At 44.8% G+C, this 18865-nt stretch overlaps 2 protein-coding genes across 2 annotated transcripts in view; both read right to left on the bottom strand.

The window, feature by feature from the left end:
- The window catches only part of RSPH3 (radial spoke 3 homolog (Chlamydomonas)), a 67755-nt gene extending 61423 nt beyond the window's left edge, over window positions 1-6332 (bottom strand). Inside the window, exon 1 of the mRNA XM_009882347.1 lies at window positions 6265-6332. Coding sequence (XP_009880649.1) covers window positions 6265-6332 — 68 coding nt within the window. The remainder of the gene's footprint in view (window positions 1-6264) is intronic.
- A 6546-nt stretch (window positions 6333-12878) lies between these two features.
- Window positions 12879-18865, bottom strand: part of TAGAP (T-cell activation RhoGTPase activating protein) — a 7051-nt gene continuing 1064 nt past the window's right edge. Inside the window, exons 4-9 of the mRNA XM_009882311.1 lie at window positions 17381-17553; window positions 16439-16600; window positions 15861-15970; window positions 14959-15154; window positions 14260-14377; window positions 12879-14056 (exon numbers count right to left, since the gene is read on the bottom strand). Of these exons, the coding sequence (XP_009880613.1) occupies window positions 12879-14056; window positions 14260-14377; window positions 14959-15154; window positions 15861-15970; window positions 16439-16600; window positions 17381-17553 (1937 nt within the window). The remainder of the gene's footprint in view (window positions 14057-14259; window positions 14378-14958; window positions 15155-15860; window positions 15971-16438; window positions 16601-17380; window positions 17554-18865) is intronic.

The raw sequence follows: 18865 nt of genomic DNA on the forward strand, positions 1-18865 counted from the left end.
GTCGCCGTCCCGTTCCCTCTGCCGCAGGTTGTTCTGGCAGGAAAGGGCTGAAGCCTGAGGGAGATTTCCGGAGGACGGGGAAACAGTCACTTTTACCGCTAAGGGGTTTGCGCTTGGCGGTGCTGAGGGGACCTTCCGGGGCTGAGGTAATGAGGGAATTTAACCGCCAGATGTCACCGTCCTTCTTCCGCCCCTGCACTGCTCAGGAACGGGGAGGTTTCCAATTTAATTGACAGTGGTTTAACCCGGTCTGTAGTGCCGTTGAGGATGCAAAAATCGGCTGGGGGGGCGCAAGAACCTGTCGGATGGTGTGCTGGTGGCTTATCGGTACCCTGCAAGGCAGCCCGAACAGCTGCACTCCTAATTTTGTTTTTTTTTCCACACAAGTAGGGGATTTGGGAGACCGTAAAGGTATGATGGGAGACAGGAGAGTGAGGTGGGCCCTCAGTACACCATCCTGTGTCCACAGTGAGCTGCACTCCCAGTCGTGGCAAATCACAAGGACGTGTTTTCAGATTCTGTGAAAAATTTCCATTAGAGAAACAAAAGCGAGTAAAGGTTACTGATCTACTGATAGCACTTTTTTTTTTTTTTTTTTAACCTACATGAGTAGTGATATAAAGGCTTGATTACTTTGGCAAGACTTGAGTGTATAAAATAATCCATCCCCTTTGTTCCTGAAATCTTTAGTTCAAATGTAATTCACAGGTGAAATGCTATTTATTACAGATTAGTCATGTTACTGTGGCTCCATGAGAGCCCTGTGTAAACAGTCACAGACATGAGAACTGCAAGTAGCAGAGAGCACTGCATAGGAGGTCTGCAAGGCACAGAGGAAGCTGTATAGCAAGAGAAGCTTTTAGAAAAAGAAGCAAAAAAACCCCACCACAAATAATAATAAAAAAAAAATAACAAAAAGCAAGGCCAAGTGTGGGAAGCAAGGGAAAAGAGGAAGAAACAGTTTTATAATTAATTAACAGGCAGCTTGCAGAGTCAATACAGGAATGGGAGTTGTGTTGACTACACAGTTACCAGCTGAGTGGTGGGACAAGAGGATATGGGGCTGCAGGAGTACAGTGCCAGTGTCACTGGGATAAGAAGGGAGATCAGTCCTTCAATATTTGCTTGTGTCTGAGCAAGCAAGGTTAATGAATGAGCAGCTTAGTCCAGCCAAGCCAGAGCACTATGGCTTTTAAATTTGACCAGAACCAGTACAACCCTTTGATTTTGGAGACCTGACTTGTATTTGCTGAAAATTTTACTTTGGCTATACAACTATTTTTGCTTTTGGACTGGGGACTTGAAATCTGGCTAGACATTTGCAGGTTATTAGAGACATGGTGTTTTCTGTTTGCACAAAAAGCAGCCACAGCATAGCCTTCAAAAACATCAGTCTATACGTGTTCGGTAAGGAATTGCGTGTGCTTGCTGAACAGCCCTAGAAATCTGGCCGGAACCACTGGGTAAGGAGATGGCAAGAAGAGGGCTTGTAACCACCTGAGCAAGGATTCCTGAGGAGCTGCCTGTTATACACACATTGCCCACAAATCTTGAGAAGATGAAGGTGTTGCATCACAGGCTGATTCTGTTAATTCAGCCCCAGCCCACTGTCTCACCTCTGGAGTTAATTTCTCATTCACCTAGTATGTGCATTGAATGGCAGCAACTCTCCTACTTAGCTCTGTGAAACACTGCTAACTCCTCAGTTACCAGTTTAGTGCAAAAGCATTGCAAGTATTGTGTGGGAGAGGTGAAGGTCTCTGACTTTGCAGGTTAGCAGAGCTTTGTAAGTTACAAAGCCACGCCCAAGAAAAACCTCAGCTCTTCTCCCTTGCCCCCTTTTATGTGCTTTTTGCTAAAAATAGCCCCTGAGTTCTGAAGTATTTCATGCCATCACAAGACTGACTGCGGCAGGAGCCAAAAACACATCAATCGTAATAAAATGGCTAGGCTGCCATTAGTACCCATAGCTGCACTCCGGATCTTACAGTCACAGTGGTGGTTTCACATATTCTTTGGAGGATTGTCTGGGACCCACACAGATCTCAGCACAGGAGGTACTGTCTGGGAAGTGGGCCTGCCGAGCAAGGAATGAATCGGCCCATCTCCCATGTGGCAGCTAAGAAAGGTCTTTTGAGGTGCCTTCAGCTGACTTGAAAGCTGCAGAGCAAGGGCTTTGTCTCCTTCCAGGTTTGCTGTGGGTCTGTTAAAATGCCTTGGAGCCACAAACAGACTGTTTTGTTTGTTTGTTTTCATGAGAATTTCCTGGCATTGTACCATGCCTTATGGCATGCCCCTTGGCTTTCTGGATGTGAAATGAGTTTATTGACACAAAACAAATGCAAAGGTGTCAGCGTCTGGTAGCAAAAGATGTGCATCCACTATTTCCTCTAGCATCTGGGATGCATTCTGTAACTACTGATGACATCTTGAAATACAATATAGTGGGTCTACAGTGCTGACACCAGATCTTCCTGGGGCCCAGCTTGGATGTTGCTAGCTTGGGAGACTTGTGGCACAGTGCACTGCATAATATGATGCTGAGCAGATTAGCTGTGTCCAGTTTCCACCATCTTAACTTTCTGCAGCATTGCGTAATTAAGAAAGGAAGGAGGTTTATGGAGCCATTTTGGATATAGACAATGTTTAGTTATCAAGGAAGGAGATGGAGGGTCATATTGCCTTTCCAGAGCATTGCCTTCTCTCTGGAGAGGACCATGGCTGCTTTTAAAATTACAGAAACGCTTCCCTGATGTAATCCTCTAATTACCTGAAACTTGGGTTAGATTTGGTTCTTCATGGTCCTGAGATAGAATTTTAAGCTGCAGTTCTTACCGCTCTGGGCCTGCAGATAAAGGGTGGAGCTCCCAGTCTTGGGAGTAACTCGAAGCCAAAATGCCATTGCCTTCAAGTAGCCATCACAGAATCACAGACCAGTCTAGGTTGAAAAGGACTCTGGAGGTGTCTAGTGTAACCCCTTTGCCTAAGGAGGGACAAATTCAAAGTTAGATTGGATTGGTAAGTGCCTTCTCCTGTCAGATTTTGAAAATCTCCGGGGATGGAGATGCTTGGGGCAGCCTTGAAAATCCCAGAAAGCTGCTAATCAATGCCCTGAGACGTCTGACAAAAGTAGAAAAAACCACAGTACAAGCATGGAGAGCCATCAATGTGGCAAAGAGGAAATAATCACAGAACCAAAATGATGTGTATAGGTACTATTCGCCCCAATGCTGTTGGAGAACAATTAATAGAAGTGCACTGAAACCTGCGTTTAATATGCTGCAGTGATGTGATCAAAGAGAATCAGCAATACAGTACCAGTATTGTATCACTAGTGTCTGCCAGCCCGCAGATGGTGTCTTTGCTGCTGTTCATAGGCACTAGGTTCAATGCATTTGTGATATACAGACAATGCCTACATATAAGCCTAGTCCTAATAGTCAGATACTTAGTTTTAAAAAATATGTGCCAACCTGAGAGATTTGACAGATAGAAGAGACATAGAAGGAAAAATAAATACCTGAGCTAAACTTGAGTCCTTATGGTGCCATCAATATTTTTTAAGTAGGGTTGTTAATCTTGATATGTAATTGTGAATACAAAAAAATGCAGATCCTATCACTCATGTCTTCAAACCAAAATTTTTAAACTTCCTTTTCTCTGTAGCAGCACAGCTTCCTCTTGACCCCAGTCCTGAGCTTGTGAGGTTGGGCAGTACTGGGAAATTCCAATTCTGAAGGCCTTCATTTCTCCAACACTAGTCAAAAACATGGTTTTATTATTCATGATTTCCATCCAAAATTAACAATCCTGCATCCCCCTATCACTTCAGCTCTTACTCTTAGCACCGTTTTCCCTAGGCTCCCTTCCCTCCATGTCCCCCACAAGCTTTGTTTTTCAGTGCAACAAGCCTGCTCTCAGGGCTTGCATTCTTGCCCTATGCCACCATGGGACAGCCAGTGACTGGAAAGAATTATGGAGGGGTAAGAAAGCACCTTGGAGGGTGGAGCAGCACACACTTAATTTTAAACTACCATTCATTAAACTGCTAATTGGAAAATCAGTTGTTGGTGACCTTCCTATTTAAGCTCAAATAGACTGTGTGTTGCTGATGCCTACCCATCCCCTTCTTACCTCCCCATTCCTTGAACAGGGCTCTCCCAGTTGTCTTCCTTTTGCCCCAGGAAGCCCTACCTTATTTCCTGTCTCCCTGTATTGAGGGCAATTGTTCAACTGCACTAAATTTGCAGAGTAAGAAAAAAGATTGATCTGCTTCTGATGCCCCTTCACTGTAGCCTCAGTGTTTGTCCATCTTGAAATAAATGGCTCTTTATCACATCTCTGGGAGGCAGAGCAGTATCATCTGTGTTTTACTGGAGTTAAAATGCACAGTCCAAGAACTGCACTGGGCAGGAGGCATATGGAAAAAGCAGACCCTGATGTTGAATAACCTAACTACAAGTTGCCAGTCTTTATCTCAAGACCATCCTTCCTGATCACCTACAGAGAACTAGTGACTGCTCTGCTCTTTCATACACCCAAAGACTTCTCAAATGCCATGTCTTCTGATGTCTGTAGCTCATAAGATGGGTGTGCATCTGTATATCGTATCATGTAATGTTGTGTACTCCTCAAAGTACAGCGCTCTGCAAAGTTCTTGAATGATACTGTGGTTACTTTCTCAGCTCGTGACCAGTTATGGTAAAGAAAACTGGCTGGTGAATTGCAGGCAAAGCTGCGCAGCTGCACTTGCTGTGTTAAGTCACAGCTTTGTGACGGAGAGGTAGAATTCACACCTGGAGGAGTGGGGAGGAAGGCAAGTGTAAATACCTTTTCCTCAGTGCATGGAGGAAGTAGACAGGGCTGTGCCCTATATATGATGAGGTTGAATTGCACAGCCCAAGACTGTGCAACAAGCTTTTCCATGCAGGCAAATCTCTAATCTTTATCATAAGAGCATCTTCTCTGATGGTCTGTCTCGGAATCTGCTTGGGTTTGGCTTTAACATTTTTAAAAAAATACAGTTTTATAATTTTCAGCTTGGCCTGTATGATACTGAAGGTGCAAGGTTTGAATTTGGACTGTCTCATCTGTCAAGGAAGTTGGTGGGAGGTTTGTGGGTTGTAGGAAGGAAGAGTTTCAAGCAGCCGTTGGATCAGTTCTGTAAATATCTGGTTGGCTAAAGAGCATGCTTGGTTTAGAAAGTGTGAAACCCTTTGTAGAAACCTTTTCATATTATTACCCAGCAGAGGAAGCAGAGCTCAACGGAATCAAATCCTATTTAGGATTTGTGAACCATTTGTTCAGACTTATGTGCTGGCACCTCACGTTAGAAATAGAAAATAATCTGTGGTTTCTTCTCCCGTTATTTGTGAACCATTTGTTCAGACTTATGTGCTGGCACCTCACATTAAAAACAGAAAATAATCTGTGGTTTCTTCTCCCGTTATAGAACATGAAGAATTTGGAATGGGCTTTGCTCAGAAGTGAGATTGAAATTGCTATGTTTATCAAGGCAAATGGAAAAGACTGATTTAAAACAATAAAAGTGATGCATTCTAAGAAAAAGAAAAAAAAAAGATTAGATAATTAGCATTTGTCGTGGTTTGGGCTCTCAAACCAGGAGAGCATTTCTGAGTAACAGAGAGGCAGAAAAAGCAATTGTTCACCCAACATCCACGGAGACTTGCAGTTGGCTATCTATAAGAGAGTCGGCTGTCCATACGAGGATTAGATCACTTCTCCAACAGTGGCTGCCATTTTCTCATGGATTTTTCTCTGTATTATTTTCAGATTTTTTATTTTAAAAGTTGCTTCCTCTTCTGAATTTTTAGCCTTCAGAAGTTCCTCTGAAGTTTTCACTTTGTTCTGATGACACATGCGATAAGTACTGACTGCTAACAAAATTCAGAGAAAAATGTGACCAGAGCGCCTAACCAAGGTGGGTTTCCTTTTCCTGTAGTCAGAAATTGTCCTCGTGGAGACACGTGCTAGCCACAGTAACTGCTATCTGGCTAATGCTAGCAGAGTAGCAGCACATTTGAATCACCTGAATTTTGCAGCTGGACGTGATCAGTTATGGACATGAAATGCTTGCTGGGTTGGACAGCCAACTAAGCCAACTTCAAAGTCAACTTGGTTAACTTCATGGCTGAGTTTCCAAGTTAACTTGGTGAATGAGTTTCTATGCTGCTTTCAATCTGACACAGACATATTTGCCATGCAGAGGGAATGTGTACCAAGAAAACAGCATTTCACACCTACTCCACACAGCTCTTGGTGCCCCCTGAGTCTGCAGAGTAGTGGAGCAGCAGGCCTGCTGCCGTGGACATGTCTCAGTAGGCAGGTGAAACGGCTTGTGCACCCGTTATCGCAGGCATGATTTACATTGAACAGAAATGTCGGATTGCATGAATGACACTTGAAAGCATCCTCTTTTCCTGAGGGAGGGAATAAATTAATGGATTTAACGGAAGAAAGATAATGCTACTGTCATGGAGTTTTTGGCAGTGAGCCACTGGGGGGTTTTCTCGGCCTTTTTTATGAAGGGGTTCCCTTTATAGGCATCCTGTGGGAAGAAGTGTCTCTGGACACATTCAGGTGGCAGAAAGATAGAATTCCCAACAACCATAATCCCGTCTTCCTCTAGGGAACCCTTGAGCTTGGAGGTCCTGAAAAAGAGGCACTGGAAATCAGTGGCTCGTTGAGAACTCTTTTCTCTAGTGTAGGCTATCATTAAGAATTCTGGGCTGCCTACCTATATTTGTTCAAAGCTCACCCCTGTGACAGCCACATGCTGTAATCTCTTGGCCTCACTATGGCAAAGATGTTTTTCTCCAGGTCAAGAGACCAGCCTGGGTGCAATGGGAAGCTGAAATTGTCACATGCAGTGTACGGGTGAGGAATGAGTCAGCCCAGGAATAAGCAGTGCTGGTGCGGTGCTGCAACAAATCACCTGCTCTCCTGTGATAGATCAGCACCAAAACCATAACAGGCAGTAGAGAAATAAAAACTCTTATTCCCAGATTAAAAAATAACATAGACGGGATTTTTGTCTGCTGTGATACTTCTTCCTGTTATAGTTGGGGACATTTGATAGCAGTATTACAAGAGGGAAGATTATGGTAAAAATGGTCTGTGTGGGACCCCCTACAATATGTAACTGAGTTATGGGGCAGGAATTTTATCATTACCTTTTAACATTACTATTAGCTTCTTAACATTAAAGTATACATAGTCCAAGTAGGAATCCCAAAGCCATCAATTTTGGCTTTAGTGCTACAGGAAAATATAGATTTCGATTTCTAAGCAAAAGGCTGAAGAGATACAATCCCATTAAAAACAAACAAACAAACAAACAAACCAAAAAAAACCAACCCAACACCAAAACAGAGTTCTTAGCTTTATTTTAGGTGTCAAAATTGTGGAGCACAGTCTCATCCTACAGAGTGGTTCAGTCCCAACAAAAACAGTGTTTTGGGTGACAAACAGGATGCCCCATCTTCCCTAATACTAGCTGTTGAACTCCAATCAATGCAGGGCATGCAGTCCTCCATTTACAGCGGGTCCAAAGAAGAAGACTGCAAATCCTGTTTCATCAAACTAGATACAGCGTAAGAAACTCTGTAGAGTCAAGTGCACCTGAAAGAAGAAAGACAAGTGTCTGTGTTGTAAAGAAGTCAATGTCAAATACAAAGTGTGGGCAGTAACACTCCAAGCTACTAGTTATTATAAAGTTGGTGGAATTCCACCCGTTAATATTTTTGCCATGGGTTTGTACCAGCAATCTCAGTGTTGCATCTTGTGCCTGGGGTATACAGGTAGCAATCATGGAGAAAAATACAGAAGAAAGATCTTAAGTAAAGAAATGGTTCTGTTCTGTGACTATGTCCAGTGAAGAGCTTTCTTGGGCTATGTTGCAGCAGATATTAAAGAAGGTGTCCATGGTAGTAACAATTCTCTTGTGCATCATCGTTAAGTGGCTAGCAGTTGTTCTTCCTGAGGTGTGAAGGATTCATGATCTCTTTAGTTTTTGCAGTTCCTAGAAAGAGATGCTTTTCAGATAGCAGCTTTGAGAGGAGGTCTAACAGGTGAGAAAGCTTCTTCCCTGAGACCTTGCATATAGAGGCAGCAAAAATCAATGTACTGACAATGCCTTTTTTCAGAGAATGTAAGCAAATTACCAAAAATATCCCTAACATCATAGCTTGTGACTTGCTTTGGTGAGGTGTGGGGAAAAATGGCTTATTTTGTCTTGTTATTTTACCTTAACCTGCCTTCAAATTTCCTTCCAAAGTAGCTGACAGCCCATACAAGAGATGTGCAGACCCCTTGCTGAAATCCTATAAAGTCAAGGACCTCTGTCCATGGAATTTTCATCCTAGAGGCTTTCCATAGTTACAGCTGTGAATGGAGGTTGTCACTGGACTTTATGAACTGTGTATTTTCTCTTTTAGATTGAGAGATGCTTCTTTCTTTTATTCTGATTCTCTGCATACGCAGAGACTAAAACAAGGAGGGTGTGTATGGGACTGAGACTAGATGGGCATTGGTGGGGCTTATTGCGATAATAACCAGCACAGATATGAAGGAAAAATGTGGAAGAAGTGGAAGAGGAAGACAAACTGTCTGGCTGAGAGAAGTGGGTCTGTGGATGGAGAGGATAGAGGAGAGGACAGAAACGAAATCGGGACTTTGGCAGCAAGTCCACAAGGATAGGTTGGGTTTGGTTCAATTAAAACATAAAGAACAGGATGAGGTGAGGAATGCAGGCTGGGAATGGGGAAGCAATGAAAATGAGGCAGAGATGAGGAGTCAGGAGCAGAGAAGAGGAAGTTCTGAGTCAGGGTTGTCTGTGGTGGGATGGAGCAGAAAGACCTAAGCTTTGGAGGGGAGCAAGCATGAAGGCCTATGCCTGCTCAAAAACACTTCCTTTGAAGGCTCAGATGGAGCCTAAAATCCCCAGCTTTACTGTCAGTAAAAGTAAGTGTCAGCCCTAGATTATAGAGACCTACATTCAAGGTATCTAAATGTGGCATCAACATGTAAGGTGGGAGTCTAAGCTCCTGCCACAATCAGAGAAGATTTTAGGGAAGGATTCAGCTGCCTAAATATCTGGACTGCATCCACTTTTGATGCCTTAGAAAATTCCTGAAGGTGCCCTAAGATACCCAGATGACTGCAGACACCTGCTTTCAGGCAACTGTGTTCCACCTGCACTCAACTCAGTCCCAGGAGTCCAGAGAGACACTCAAATGCAGACTGTGCAGAAGATGAGACACAGGCTCACATAAATGCTTGCACACAGATTACTAAATATAAGTGTCTATGTCTGCAGTCTGCACCTGAGTCCCAGTCCAAATGTTTGAGAAACCTGCAGGCATGTTATTTCTCTCAGCCTTCGCTAATGTTTGGCCATAGCATTGATGACAATGTGCTTTTGCTGTCCTAATTCAAGTGGCAGAGAACAAGAGTTTGCAACAGTGCACAGCAATGGGAAGGAAGCACAGGAGCGTGTTGCTCCACGAAAGACAACTTTGTCCTTCTGTTGGCTCTTTCAAATCCTAGAAATTCAGACACAGCTATACATCCAAAGCCCAGGTGCCCTGCTAGGGAAGCTGTGCTGGGGAGCGCCAGAACTAAAACTTTCTCCTTTGCTGCACAAGCTTGGTTCCTCCCCAGAGCAGGTGCATCCTTGTGGGGAAGAACAGAGTGCATCATATGACTGAAAACAACAGCAGGATGCAGACATAAGGAACTTAATTCAAGCTGCACCAATAGCCTTAATTCCAGCATTGCCCTAATTCCAGCAATGGCTTGGATCTTCTGCTTTAGTACTGCTTTTTTCCTTTCTTTCAGTCTTACATGCCATGCATGTTTAGAGTGTTTTCAAGAAATTTAATTAGAAAATTTGATGTGTGAAGCAAGTGATGCAATACTGATGATGGAGCAACCTGTGGAGAACAGGAGGCTTGCTGTCATCATTCATCTCTTGTGCCAAAATCCAGCTCCAGATGACCCAGCTATAAATGGGTATTTGATCTTTCTGCCTAAGGAGTCAAATACAGCTTTAACAAAGGCACTCAGATAATTCACTTGTTGGATATAACAGTTAAAGGGCCTTACTCTTGGAGGTCAGGATAGTTGGGCTGGACACTTGAATGTGATACAGTGGGCTGGTAGCATGATAAAGCTGTTTTCTAAGCTGAAGGCAAATGAGTAAGTGCTAATGCAAAACACTCTGCTTTCTGTATCTTTCTCAGCTTGAGGCCTCCTAAGTGCTTATATAGAAGAGAAATCCCTTGTGTGAAGGGACGTGGCATGAAAATAATGCTGGCTGAAAAGGCAAGTCTTAAGAAATGGAGGAAGACAAAAATTACCTTTCATGAGGGAGTAAATCTCTTTTGGGGTCCTTTTACATTCAAATTTCATTTAATCATGGTGCTTCCTAGACTTGAAGAAATGCAAGAGTAAAATGAGGGGGACTGGGCCACCCTTTTATACAACTCCTTCACCTTACCCCTTGTTTGTTAACAATGTGTAGAGCTCCTCTCTGTTATGCGCATCTTCCTTTTTTCTCCCTCTATTGAAGTGCCTTAAAAGAAATTCCAAATGGACTTTCTTATCCAGGAGCTGGGAGATTTAGGCTTATCTGTATAGACTATTTAGAGCTCAGGTAAGCTTTCTGATTGTCATGTCTGCCTTAGGACACCTTGAACCTAAAGAGAGTTTCCTCATCCTTGGTGAAGTGACCGTGCTTATTCTCCCTGGGTTTTCTGGTGTGGTTAGAGGACAGGAAAGGAGCAATTCCTCTTCTTGGGACCCTCAGCCTTGTCACAGTCAAAAAGAATGAGTCACCATAGAAGTAGCCGTGTTGTTGTTTGAGAACATTTTGAAGTTCATGTTTTCTGTTCTGTGGCTTCTGAGCCTTTCCACTGCATGTGGATTATCTCTTCACATTCATTCTGCCGTAAGGGCAAGATGCTTGTGTTTTTTACAAAGGAAGTGTCTGTCATTCCCACTCGTCACAGGACAAGAGGCAACAGGCACAAATTAAAACATCTGGAATTCCATTTGAATGCAAGGAGACAGTTTTTCGCTGTGAGAGTGGTCAAACATGGGAACAGGTTGCTCAGAGATGTTGCAGAATCCCCATCTGTGGAAATACTCAAAAGCCGTCTGGACATGGTCCTGAGCAACCTGCTGTAGCTGACCCTGCCTGAGCAGGGGGTTGGACAAGGAGGATCTCAAGCCTCACCTGTTCCGTGATTCTGTGACTTGGGAGCTGCAGATACCAGAAAATGGCAAATGCTTTTTGCAGCTTGCAGCAGAACCCTCTCATTCAGCTTGCTTGGAAGCAGAGTGCCACTGCTTAGGAGGCTGAGTGAGATCATATTTTCTCTAGTTGCAGCCTACCAGTATGGTCCTTCTCATGCAATTTTTCCTGTCAGGCCAGCTACTCTCCTTCCCCTTTTTCTGTGTCCTGTGAACACCTACACCTGCAAAACATCATACCTGAGATGCTGGTATGCTGTTTTCTAATCTGCTTCACTTTTGGAGAGGCATCACCTCTTTGCAGCTCCCTCTCCAGCTCTCTGATAACTGCTGTTACGTGGCAGTGTAACTTGTTTTCCTGACAGAGAGGGATTTGTTCCCAAAATCCAGCCTGCAGCCTCTTACAACAACAATGGTAGTGATACCACTGGTCCGTTACTTTCCTTCCCGCTACTTAGCTATGCCATGTCATTCAAGCAGACCTGCAGTACCTGTAGAATGGTATAAAAGTAGGTACAGTACATGTAGTGCCTGGAGGTTTTAAAGACAGACAATGGACAGTTTAGCATTCATGCAGAAAAATGTTTTATTGTAGTGAAGTTACACAGGAGAAAAACAAGTCTCCCCGCTCCTGGTTCAAGGCTATGCTGAGCCATAAAAGGGAAGGTAAGTGCTAACCAAAACAAATCTCCTACATCTAAAACCACATTGCACTTCCAGTCATTTTTACAAAATTATAAGGACACCACCAGGTATTTTCTTTTTTGTATTTTTTTCTTTTTTAAATGAGCTGCAGCTTTAACTATTTAAAGCTGGAATCCAGAATGTTTCCTGGTTTTGTTGTTTGGGGTTTTTTTCACCTCATAAAAGCAAACCTGACAATACTCTTTCTTTCTGCTTAGCCTGTCCAGTTCACTTGGACTAAAAGCACCTCAGGCCACATAAGGTTTACTTGATACATTCCCATAATAACCTTGTAGGGTTTCAGTGGCTTTAAACCCAGGCTTGGTATGTAACACTAATGCTGGTTAGTGATCGGATCATTCTTATGACCACCAGGCAGGAAGAGGAAATGGCAGCAGGTACAGAGGGTTTATGGAAGAGTGCTGAAGTGGCCTTGATAACAGAGCAGCTCTTCCTTGGTTGGGGTAACGGCCAGCCCAGTTCTTAATGCAGAAAATCAGCAAAGCATTGCATCAGCCTGGCACACAGACGTGACAAACGGCATGGGGTCTGTGACCATACAGAAAAGAAAAGGAAGGTTGGACAGGTTTTGGACCTGCCAACCTTTTAATTGTCCTTTAAGGGATACAAATACAACACTGTTTATCAACTACTAACTAGTTTTCCCACACAACAGGTTATGTACACCATATTCACTTGCATTTTTACATAATAATACACAGTCTTCCCCACCACCGTCTCTTGTGGTGAAAGAATGTGACATGTCAAGCAGATAGACTCTTCAGGAGAGCCTCAAGGAAAAGTTCATGCAGAGCTAGCTTATTCTTGGTCTCTTGAAAGTAAAATCTTACAAAGGATGAGCAAGATATCTATTTTTACAATATTTACTTTGTACAGTGCGAAGAGGAGGAATAGGCTTTTTAAACATAGGATTCCTTAGCATACTGGATCTGGTCTACCTCAAAAACTGGCTGGCTGCACCTCCGAGCCACATACTCAAGTTTGTTCTTTTGACAGGATTCAGACATGGCTCTCAATCGGTAGACTCCCGGGGTCACAGGTAAACTCACACGGGAGTTTATTCCCACAGTGACGCTGAGAGTTTCAGTTTCCACGTCAGTATCCTTCGCTGTAGAAACTCTGCCACTGGGTAGATCCCTTAGAGCCATATATGCTGTATCCTGTGCACAGCTGCTGCATGGATGAGGCGGTAGAGTGTCCTGGTTTGACACCTTTAATCTCATAGTTTGAACTGTGAGATTGTGGGAGGCAACTTTAGTGGCCAGACAGTTTTTAGTAGCCTCTTCATAAGAGGGTGGTCTTCCAGGATTCCTCTGGTCTACCTCTCTGAACACTTCATCAGCTGACCTGAACCGGGGCCTTTGCTGATATGCCACAGGCAACGGTTTGTCATCATCAGGGCTGTTCTCCTGGACAACTCTGCAGGAGAAATGATCTTCTTTCTTTGTGAAACTGTCTCTCTGAAACCCCATGTTTTTTCCAGGCCCCCAGCTCTGGGTTTTTATTAGTGTTTTCCTGTGGTTTGCAAAAGAGAATGACATGGAATGCCTTTTGATCTCTCTGCTAGACATACTGCAGTCTTCGGTGGCCTTGGTGGAAAAGGACTGCGGCCTATTTAAAAAGGTTTTTTTGGGACTAGAGGGCGAAACTACCGGGGAGCTGGTGAAGACCGAGCCATCAGAGCTCTCCAGAGAGCAACTGGAGGATGTTTTGGGTAGAGAGTCAGTTGATAATTGTGAAGGTAAGATTGCAAGCCGTTTCTCCAGTGCCTCCAAACCTAGCTGTTTCTGCTGAGCCGGAAAATTGTCCTCACTTTTGTTTAGCTTCTGTTTCCTTATCCTGCTTTCAAGGCGGTTTTGGAAGGACAGGTCTGGCTCTGAGTACCTCCTGTCCATTGTGCTGATGTCATTTCTGAAACTAGTTAGTGAAGGGGCAGAGATGTGTGTTGGATATCTTCTGCTCACACTAGTGCTCCTCCCTTTGGGCTGCTCCATCTGAGAGGCACAAGGGCTGCCTTCAGCTTCAGGATCTGGGCTGTCATAGGCAGAGTCGTTCTGATGAGCAGCAGATAGGTGTTCTGTGGGGAGAAAGCACCCGTTAGTCTTAACTGACCGTCTGAGGATGAAAGGGAACTATATGGAAAGAGTTCCTGTAGAAGAGCACTGCAACAGTGTCTTGAACCCTCTGCAACTCTGTGTTTCCACAGATATATTCCCATATCAAATTCAAGAATTTGGCCCAGCAGCCCCAGTCTGTGACATTCCCAGGCCATTCTCATACCTGTGGAGCTGTCTGTGTGCTCTGGTGACTCCTCAGCTGAGGCACAGACAGACAAGGCAACGTCCTCCCCAAATATTTCTGAGCAGTTGTTTATGAGGAACTCCACCAACACTGTCACCTGCAAACAGAAAACAGTTTCAGTCAAAAGGGCTGAAAACATATTAAACAGTCTTTCATGCTCCCGCCTGCTGTCTCTGTTATGAAGGGCAGCACAGAGCAGGGTAGCTTCTGCCAAAATCATAGAATCATAGAAAACCAGGTAGGAACGGACCTCAAGCATCATCTGGTCCAACCTTTCTTGGGAAAAAAATCCTAATGTAAAGTCAGAGGGTGAGTCCACTCTGGAGGATGAGGCCTGATGCTGCAGATGAATTGATCTGCCCCGATACAAACAAAACACCATCAGCCACAGCTTGAGCCCTGCTGTCCAGAGGGCCTATGGGTGGCAATGCCCACCAGATGCCCCTTGCTCTCTGTGTGCAAAGTACTCAGGAGCTGTGATACGACTGCAGGGAACTGCCACTTTTGCTCAGAGGAGGAGAGACAAGGGGCAGCCTTGCCCTTCACATTACAGGCACCTGAGCTGAGGGGCACCCTGATGTCCAGGGGTACTGTTTTGTTCAGCTTTTGCAATGGTGGTGGGATCCCTACGGATGGCTCTGCCCCGAAGGGGGTGGCTGCTTGGTGAGTTCAACTCACCTTGTCATTCATCTCCTTCTGCACTTCCAGCGGGAGTGTGTTGTCTGTCTCTGGGCTCAGCATATTTGGGCCAACGCAGATGGCCAGATTGCCAGAGTCCATCCTGTTGGTCTCGGCATTTTGGCTGATGTGGTGGAGCAGAGACAGCAAGTGCTTGAGCAAGATGAGGTTTGGTCTAGGTAGTTTGTCAGCCACCCTGCATGAACACAAAGTGTGATGTTAATTTATGGTGCAGCAGCCACTACTTCTTTATTTGAGCAAGTCTCAATTAAACTCAGACAGATGACGCTTCTTCCAGAGAGAGGCATGCGTATGCTTTTTTCACTGCTCAGCAGAAGTATCATTCAGAAATCCCCAACGGCAGCTGAGTGTGTGGTTAACTATAAGATCTTGAATGACAAGGTCTTGACAAAAAGGCAAGCATTACAACAGTCCATGCCCTTGAGTAGATGAGATGGCACCAGGAGATGTCAGTGGAGGCTTCCCAAAGGCACTTGAAAGCCTGTGGTTGTGCTGTGCAGCTTTCAAAGCACTCCCGGTCAGCCTCCACATCTACTCTTTCCAAAGAGCGAAACACAGCCATGGTCTCCATGTGCTCAACTTCACCACCAGCAGGTGTGAAGGTTCCCTGTCAGTGCTCCCACAGCACAGTGACTACGTTAGATGAGGCACTGCAGCCTCTCTCCTCTTCCTACTCTACCCGTTTTGTAGGGCAATCTCAAATAACTTCAGGAAGTGCTGCTGCGAGAGCCCTCTAAGCCAACCCCCACGGAGCAACAGCAAGCTGATGTAAATTACAGTCTTTTAAGCGAGACTCTTGGTTTCAGGAGATGTCACTGGCCACTACCAGCCATTCCATCACATTGGGGCTGGTTGCAAAACTTCCTGGTTGCAAAACTTACTCTTTCAGTTCTTGAATTTTTTCCTGCGTGCATGGCTTCTCCAGAGCTTGCATCCACTTCTCATAGAGGTCGGCCAACAGGAGTTTGGAAGGAATATTTCGGAGGAAGTCCTGCAAGGCCAAGAGATTTAGATGAGGGTTTGGACGCTAACCCTGAGCACACAGGGAGCATCACTGTGACTTGGGCTCAGTAGGAGGCAGGCCAGCTTGAGCCACCTGACCGTCAGCACTGTCAGAGCAGTGGGGTCACAAGTACATGTCAAGTACACTGGCATTGTTGTAGTAACAGGACCCAGCTCTTAGTTGCTTTTCATTCACCCATAACTTTCAGTGTTCCTCCCTGGGAGGATGCTGAGGAGGAGGACGAAGTGAGTTTCCTGTGGACATGCAGGAAATCAGCAGCACAACACATGGGACTGAAAAGCAGGTGGAAAAGGAAAATGCCAAACTTTCCTAAGCCTGAAACATGTAGTCTGGCTTTGCTCTGGCTTTAGCCTGGAGTACTACCCAGGTCAGCTCCAGGCGCTGAAGTAGGCCCGTGCAGATTCGCAACATCCTCCCAGCATCAGAGAAGCTCACCTTCAAGACCACTGCCAGCAGGTGCACAGATTTGCTTTTCAAATCAACATTTCCGCCTTTGTTTAGGTCCTCCTTCAACTCTTTTCGTGCTTTTTCATTGGCAGCTTTTCTGAATATCCCTTCAGTGGAAGGTCCTTTCATATACAATATAGCTAGGAGATCCTGCAGGGGAAAAAAACAGACAGGAATGGGAAAACAGTTACTTGGGTGAAAGAAGGTACTTCAGCAAGTGAATATTTCTTTAGAAACAGAAGAAAAATTGTCTGGAGGTATGCTGTGCTCTAATTAGGTCAGTATCTAGTTCTTGCTCCAAGCAGATGACATGGGCAATAACCTGATTTTCTTTTCCCCCAGACCACCCTCTTTTTGGCCTAGTGAATTCCACTAACTTTAGTGGAGTCATCCCTGCTGCCTTCCAGAAGGAAACAAGGGATGGCTTAAGTCTTGGTTCAAATCCTGTCCCTCCCAAGCCAGGCAAATATTGCTTAGAAGAGACAAAAGCCTGTCTGTTGGAAAAGCCAACTCGGTGGGAGAACTATCACAAGACCATTTTTATGCACAAGCTAGCGTTTAGGTATTTGTCGCTGGCAGTCCATAGCTGAACACTTTTTTTCACGGAAATAGAGAAATTCTTGGAAGTTTATGCTGCTGAAAGATTCATTTAAATGACCTCTGTAGAATCACAGATGTTTATACTAAGGAGCAGATCTTCTTCTCGTATTCCTGGTCCTGGGTTGTCTCCACTCAAAGTTACTTCCAGTGGACAAAACCCACAGACCTGACCCTTTCCACATCTGGGATGGGCCCTGAGCTTATCAGAAGTGTGTGTGGAGGGGAGACACCAAAATTACTCATCTCCTTGGTGCTGCAGCACAAGTGCCAGGGATCTTGCCTCACGCTGGAAGCCAGAGGTATGATAACTGTATCACCAGGTTTGCTTACCTGGACCGGTTGAGGCAGTGTGTCATCTTCCCCACAGATAACTGCCAGAGGCTGGCCAAACAGAGCGATTTTGGCACCCGAGTCTAGCTGCCCTGGGGAATTCCCGTTGGTAGAGCTTCGCCTCAGAGTAAATGACTGTGATATAACCTTCTTTCTTTTCTTTGTGCCATCTGCTGCAAGCAAAAGGAAACCAAAAAATCAATTTTAAAAAAAACCCCAAACAACAGAGAGCGCTATATGGCCTTTCATCTATGTGCAGATGTATGTTGAAATAACTCAAGCTAAATGGGGAGAAACTGAAAGACAACAAGTGGTTACTAAGGAAACAACCGCCTGAACTGTAAAACTGTGACCATCCCTGTAAGGACACCACCTTTCCTGTTTTGGGTGGGTTTTTTTTACGTTCTAGTCACTGTTTCTTCTTAGAGAGTGGGAACATACAAGGCACAGAAATAACAGCATTTACAGAGATCTTTGATATTGCAGTGGTTTCTGTGATAACTATCTAGGCCAGATATGTGACTTGGGCAGCTGCAATGACAATTTTCACATGGTCTGACTGTGCCCCAGCCTTAGGGCAAGAGTGGAACTAGGGGCTCCTACTTTTCAGCCTCTTTCACAGGCTGAAATGAAATCACACAGCTCCAGTTCTGCCAGCTTCGGAGCCAGCTCTAATGGTAGTGGTCCTGCTAGAGCTAGTGCTTGCCCCCTGCCAGCCAGTGGAAGGCGGTACTTGCTCCAGAGGATGGGACCATCACAGTGGGGCCTCATTGGCTTTAGGGTCAGAAATCTCTTTGCATGGGTTTTGCATCTGCATCTTAAAGAGGAGGGCATGCTAGGAATTTGGAGATGATGGTTGTATTGGGAAGAGGCATGGCTTTTTTCCCCTTTTACAAACAGCGAGAGAAGGATTCTTTTGCTAGAAAGCTTTCTAAAGGAGTTGCCTTCTGCAAATTTCCTATAAAGGACTTGCCTTCTACTCCAAAATAATGTTGCCTTATGCAGATGCGAAGTTCTCAGGACCTGTATTTGTGGCTTAGCACAAGTCCGTGGTAGGGAGGGGTTAAAAGCTATGAGAAAGTCACCTAACATTATAGTGTCATGTAAAATGTTTTCTTCTGATACTCCTGAAAAATGGTCTGCTCCAAATCTGACCCTGCCAGCTAATGGTCTCCTCTGGGTTGTTTACAGGTGCCGAGGTTTTGCATGGTGAGAGAAAACAAGTGCTGTTGCTGCTGCCAAGAGGGTTTATTTACTCTGGCGTGCAACCGCTGGTAGCGGTACTCGCTTGCAGTGCCACACCTCAGTGCTGATGCTCGAGTGAGAAAGGAGCACATTTACTTCCCATCGCTGCCAGGGAATACAACGAAACGTGGCTCTGAGGCCAGGGAATACAACGAAACGTGGCTCTGAGGACCAGGGAATACAGATATGAGACCTCTGGCACTCAGCACTGGCACCTCTGCCACTGAGCATAAGGGAAAG

The sequence above is a fragment of the Charadrius vociferus genome, unplaced genomic scaffold (assembly GCF_000708025.1).
Source record: "Charadrius vociferus isolate BGI_N301 unplaced genomic scaffold, ASM70802v2 scaffold13, whole genome shotgun sequence".
NCBI lineage: Eukaryota > Metazoa > Chordata > Aves > Charadriiformes > Charadriidae > Charadrius > Charadrius vociferus.